This window comes from Poecilia latipinna, unplaced genomic scaffold (genome assembly GCF_001443285.1).
Source record: "Poecilia latipinna isolate Pla-1442-1.1 unplaced genomic scaffold, P_latipinna-1.0 Scaffold1748, whole genome shotgun sequence".
NCBI classification, from domain to species: domain Eukaryota; kingdom Metazoa; phylum Chordata; class Actinopteri; order Cyprinodontiformes; family Poeciliidae; genus Poecilia; species Poecilia latipinna.
The window spans coordinates 68841-75198 of NW_015114364.1; the positions used below are offsets into that span (position 1 = coordinate 68841).

The 6358-nt window shown below is 38.6% G+C and overlaps 1 protein-coding gene across 6 annotated transcripts in view; it reads right to left on the reverse strand.

Annotated features, from left to right (window-relative positions):
- cfap46 (cilia and flagella associated protein 46) overlaps positions 1-5720 on the reverse strand; it is a 54930-nt gene extending 49210 nt beyond the window's left edge. For all 6 annotated transcript variants that reach the window (XM_015060836.1, XM_015060837.1, XM_015060838.1 and 3 more), the window contains exons 1-7: positions 5400-5720; positions 5211-5326; positions 3766-3903; positions 2504-2568; positions 1655-1819; positions 1085-1208; positions 559-653 (exon numbers count right to left, since the gene is read on the reverse strand). In XM_015060836.1, coding sequence (XP_014916322.1) covers positions 559-653; positions 1085-1208; positions 1655-1819; positions 2504-2568; positions 3766-3903; positions 5211-5326; positions 5400-5448 — 752 coding nt within the window. In that variant the 5' untranslated portion in view covers positions 5449-5720. The remainder of the gene's footprint in view (positions 1-558; positions 654-1084; positions 1209-1654; positions 1820-2503; positions 2569-3765; positions 3904-5210; positions 5327-5399) is intronic.
- Positions 5721-6358: the final 638 nt, after the last annotated feature.

A 6358-nucleotide genomic window follows, 5' to 3' on the forward strand; every position in this document is an offset into this window, starting at 1 on the left:
GGGGGCCGGTCTTAGTTTTTGCAGTAAAAAAAAACAAAGAAATTCTTGTCGACGGGGGGTGTGGGGGAGAGACGACGACACTTTTGGATAGATTTTTACCCAGAATGCAAATGGAAAAAACCGTGAGTGAAACGGTGACTGACGAGTATATATTCCATTGAGGGAAAGTAAGTTTCACATTTGCTCAAAAGCCCCCTGGTGGTTGAAGAAAAATCCACATATAAACCGGAAAATACAATATATGAAAAAACACTGAATGCTCTCTGGTATGAGCAGGCGGGCCGGATCCGGCATTGTTCAGGGGGCCGGACCAAATGACGTGGCGGGCCGGATCCGGCCCGCGGGCCGTAGTTTGGGGACCCCTGCTCTATAGGGTTCCAGAGCAGTGTGGAAAAGAATGAAATTTGATTTCAGTAGATTTAAAATCTGGATAATAATGGAAAAAGACAAAGTGTAAAGTCCCTACACCCTTTACTTAGTCCTCCTTGCCCTGTGTCTGCCCATGCGCTCTTCCTCCCTCTCCTCCAGTTCTGTCAAAATAACAAACTCTATTCTTACGTTTTGAACTGTTGGATTTCATAAATAACTTTCAAGCTGGTACATTGACTGTTGATTTTACGGAGCTTGTCATCCTGTAACAGTTTCTCCTGGACCTACAGAGAAGAAGACATCCCATCATCACAATATGTTTGACTGAAAGGTGTAATATTACAAACTTTATTATTGCTATCAGATTTAATATTTGTAGGCAAGGATTGTCTTTTCCCTTCTGGTTAAAATAAAGAACATAGATGTTACAGCACCACCACACGTATAAATGGGACCCCTGCTCAACAGTTGGTGAAAAAAAGAACATGTTTCTCTTTTTCCAAGCCGTGTTGTACAGCTGCTTTTCAAATAAGTTTAACATAGCAGCATCATGATGCTTAGAAATTACAGTCAACATCAAGGTCATACAATGCATATTAATCAACATGTCAGAGTTAGCGCAACAGACAATTTTCATCTGTTGTCCTAAGAGAGGCAAGAGCAAGAAGCATCCCACAAAACAACTTAACCACTCCACTTTCAATAATCTGCTTACCTGTAATGTATAAAAGCCTGGATAGAGATATGGCGTATGTGACTTGATGAACTTTTCAGTAACTTTGGCATAATGTGCAGCGTCCTCCAGTTCTCCAGAATCCAAAATACATTTAATCAACTGTCTGTATAGAGAAAGAGGGCAAACCTCCTCATGTTATGAGTGTATTAAAATCCTAATATGTGTTTGCCAAGTTATTTCTCAGATTTTGACAAAAAAAATTGTGCTGCATGGACACACAGTATTAGGCTACACAAGCTGCTCAGGCTAGTTTGGTATAAGATGCTTTTCATGTCCTTGCTTTGGCGTTTTTCATGGATGGAACATTTTCTTCACCGAACAAAGATGAAACAAACATTTGGACCCAAGGCATAAAAGGAAAACATGATTTAACAGCTTGCATCAGAACAGATTGTCCTCTTCATAAATAGAAAATGACAACCAAGTACAGTAACTGGGGCTGCCAGAAGGCTGAGCTAGTTAAACAGCTTGGTGTGTCCTCTTAATAAATTGTGCATGAGTGTGGTCGGATTCAAAAGCAGACATATTGGTGAAGTCAAAGTCACTTGCATCATGAGCTCTGCCCTCCAGCTGTGGTCCTGGTCATCCACCTCCTCCAAACTTTTCACCACCTGCTTTAAGGAGGGAACCAAATGGTGACACAGTCCAGGCTGAAGGAGAGGACGCACTCCCTGAAAGTAGAGAACTGAAGTGTTGAAGACCAAGAAGTGGGTGCTGTAAGACACAAACCATATGCAGAAAAACAAACAGAACACTGAATTATTCATACAATACTCTTGCCACCAATTCCATCTTTTAGTACAGCTCAATTCAGACCTAGTGTCAACTGTGTCTGCAGAAGCCCTGTGAATTTCTAAATGTGAGTGCATTAATGATCGCTCAATGAGCCAGAGGAGCAGGCACAAGAAACCGTGTGAAATTTGAGGCATGTTTGAATTCAAGGAGCTGTTCTGGAGAAAATTCAGTGAGAAGGGTGTTTGAGTGCTTCTAATTTATTCACTAGAGAGTGCGTAGTGCATTAATCTGAGCTGGATGTATTAGATATGTATTCCCTTTGGTGTTAATTGGTAATACTCATTCAACCCGTTTATTGACAGGTTATGAGTTAATTAGCAAGGAGCTCCAGCAGCGGTTGCTCACAAAGGCTGACCCGAGTCTGCAAAGAGTCTTTCACAGTAACAAGAAGGCAACATATCAATTACAGCTTCTACTGTTATATTTATTTTAACCATCCACTCTGCACAGTTTCCTTAAGTTACTTTTAATGTTGAGACGAATGGATTCTAAACAATAGTTCAGTATTGTGCTTTAACAGTTTACAAATTAAACCTTCAGAGAGACTGTTGATGAGGAGCATACCGAAACTAGAAGGCTGAACACTTCTGAGTGGTAGCATACCTTGGGTCGCTCTTAGCAATTTCAATTGCTCTCAGAAAATCACTCGCAGCCTCCTTGATATCTTTCTGAAATATAAAATAATTGCAAAATAGGGAACTGTCAACATGTCACATAAGAAAACCTAAAAAACACCTACAATAGAGATGTCCAACCCCCAGTCCTTACCGGCTTGTGTCCTACATGTTGCAGATGTGTCAACAGATTAACACAGCTGATTCAAACAGTTGAATCAGCTGTGATTCAACCGTTTAATTAGCAGGCTTAACCTGCTAATTAAACCAATTAGCAGGTTTCAGAGAGGATGGGAGTCATTTACTGGATGCTAGTGTGTTGAATGAAGGAAGAACTAAAACTTGCAGGACATTTGCTCTTGAACACTGACATTGGACACCACAATAACAGACAAACAAAATATTCAAAGAAAAATACTACAAGTTTTCTAAACTGAAGTAAAAATAATAATGGATAAAGGTTTTAAAAAGGTAAAAGTCTCCACTATTTTATTCATGATCCATTTCCCAGTACCAGCCTACGGTTCCTGTTCAGGGTGTTTTTAAATGATTGGTATCTGAGTCCCTAAAACTGAACTACTAAAACCTTCTGGTATAGTCAATTTAATGTCGTCTTTACCTCTAAAATCAGAGAAGCAACTTTCAGCTGTGTTGTTTGCAAAACTCTGACAGAGAGACTGTTATAGCTGTTTCAGTTTCCTGTCTGTCATGATTGGCGCTTTGTGCTCAGACAGCTGGAACACCAGTCATTAAATTTACAAACACCAATATCAAAGTGATACATTTTCTTAAGCAGGAAAACAACCATTCATGTAAGTTATGTCCGAACATGACTGAATGGAACCACATTGAAATATGTTACGACTATAAGTCATAACTATAAGTCATCTCAAAACAGAGATTAATAATGCTAATATTGGCCTTCTATGCAGTAAACTTCTGTTGCTACACAATATAAATCCCTGTTGAGAAAAACAGATGCTTGAGACACTTCAAACTGATAAAAGATAATATATCATTTGGCTACATTTTAGGATTACTGTGTTGTTAAGCATTTGGTATCCCACTAGGATTAACTAATACCTAGTCATAAAGGACTTGCATCTGTATTGGAAATAAAACATCTTGATCAGGACCTGCTTACATTTGGTGTACCTCAAGATAAACCTTGCATCTATATCACTCTGGAATACAAACCCAAACATGAACAAACATTCACACATAGTCATATGCCCAATTTACTGTCCTCACCACACTCTTTGCAGGAGACACAAACAGAGACATCAGCTGGCCCTGGCACATGAGAGCTCGACAGAAAAATTGGTCATGAGGCGGATCACCTTCAAAGTACATATTTAGACATTCAAAGCACATCTGCATGTGCTCCATCTGAAAAAAGAAAGAGAAAGATGAACACTCAGACAAATGCCAAAAAGTTTAATGTTATATGTATTCAGAAAACCACGAAAATCAGAAAGTATTGTTTAAACTTTAAATTGTAAAATCAATGCACTGCAGTCAAGAGATATCAACCTACACCTTTTGAAATTTTGTTTATATTTACATATTTTCTGCTAAGAATTGTTTTATGAGAAATAAACAAGTAGTCCAATAGTTTAAGTGTCATCAGAGTCAAAGTGAAAAACAAGTTGACAGAAAACCTACTTTATGATATAGTGAAGAAAAAAGATAACTAAATATTCCTGTTTTTCACTATTGACATGTTTTGTTCTTACTCAAAACAGTTAAATTTTCAAAGTTTCACAAGCAACATTGAATGCTTAAACGATTCAACAGAGCTGGGTTCTATTAACAATGAAACTGCTTAAAAACATACAAAAACAAACTTTAGACTTCACTTACTCCCAAAACACTCCCAGACTATGATCACAACTGTAATCATTTGCATTAACATTCAGTGAATCTTAGTTAACACATGGATTTTTAATATTTATCAACATTTTACTCCACAAATCTTCAAGAAAAACATATTTTATAACGAACCAAACTTATTAAAAAAGTCCTGACTTTATCAGACTAACTTTGTTCCTCCTTGAGTCTCATGCTATCTCACTATAGCAGGAGTGTATGTGCACCTTGACATCATTTGCAGTCAGATGCAAATCTTTCAGTCCTGAGGGGTGCTCACAGCATCATGTCTTGCATGACACTTCAGTAGTTATGTGCTCTTTTCAACATAAAAAAAGCACTTCTCAAAGCATTTTGTGAGAAACTTCAGAGCTGGTGTTTTTCTTATATCCTATATCCACACTTCACACCTTTATGCCAACATACTAACAAGATATTTACTCTGATTGGTGGTCAATCTATATTTAGTGGTCCATTGGCAATTAAAGCAGATGTTGTTGGTTCATTTGAAAGTGTGAAAATGTGCCAAGTCCCGCTGGAAAATGAAATCAACGTCTCCAGTCCTCGAGAGCCACCATCCTGCAAGTTTTAGAAGTATCCTTACTCCAACAGACCGGGATCAGCTCTACAGAGGCCTGATAACGAGCCAGTCATTTGATTCAGGTGTGTTGAAGCAGGGATGCATCTGAAACTTGCAGGATGGTGGCTCTCGAGGACTGGACTTGGCCACCCCTGGAATAGGGGAACAATCTCCACTAAACTCTTACATGGTTTTTTGTTGATTTTTTTTTTTTTTTTTTACTTCAGCTGGTAGTAAAATACTTCACCTGCAGAGCATTTTCCGCACACGTGACATACAGCTCTGGAGGAATGCGTGGTCCGCTAGCATCAGCTGATGTCGTGTCTTTAATCATACAGAAAGCAGACTGAAGAGCTTCGAAGTCTGAAAATGTAAAACAAACACCGTGAACTTATATCTCCCACTTTCCATACCTTTCCATATTCACAAGACAAACCTTGGCTCTCCTGTACTTTCACTAGATGCTCACGAATATCGAACTCCATCGTATGGAGAAAGTGTAGACGTTGAGGCTAATTTAACACGAGCGTCTGGACTGAAGTTGGCTAATTATCAAACGAAACACTCGCACTTGATTTTAGAAATTAACCTTCAAGACTTTGAAGTTTCTTTCTAAAAGTTTCTAAAACTGCGAAACAATAATAATGTTGTCTGTTTTTAACTAAATACATAAACAGTTGTTCAAGTTCTGCGCTAAACGATTACTCTGAGTATGACCCATCTCTAACCGTTCCTTAGTTTGTTGCTGGGGAAGCGTTGCTAAGAGACGTGTTACATAGCAACCACTGTCCTGCCCGAACTTCACCTACGGCACACGGAAAGGCCATAAAGCTCTCGCTCTCTTTTTTTCTCTTTCTGTCTCAATCTCTCACATCTGTGTCACCATTTGTGCCACTTTCAGTGCAACTAAATGATCTTGGATGAGCATCTGGAATTCTTCCTGACAATGCAAAATGTATTGTCAAGAAAATGAAAACAAAAACACAAAAGACACAGTTTGGTAAAGAACCTCTTCATCAATATAGTTTAAGTGCTTCTTCACTTCAAAGTGCGTCATTGGAAATCAGGCCACATAATGTGCAAATATAATTTGCTTGGTCAAACCACATTCTGCTGCTGATGTGACAGGAGACAAGCAAGGCTTGCTGTCCATGCCCTGTAATGGCCTTTAGAGTTCTAGTTTAAGGTCTAATTGACAGAGGCATGTGTTAGCTGACAGTATTTTAAAGCAGCATGGAAAGATCCTCTGTGGCTTTCAAGCTAATTTATTAAGCAGTTCATCGGGCACTCTGTTTTGAAATACATACAAAGGGAATGTTTTCTGGATCAAATTCAAATGTTGTTATTCTGAAAAAGGTTTTTTTTTTTTTAATTTGTCACTTGAGCTGTTCCAAA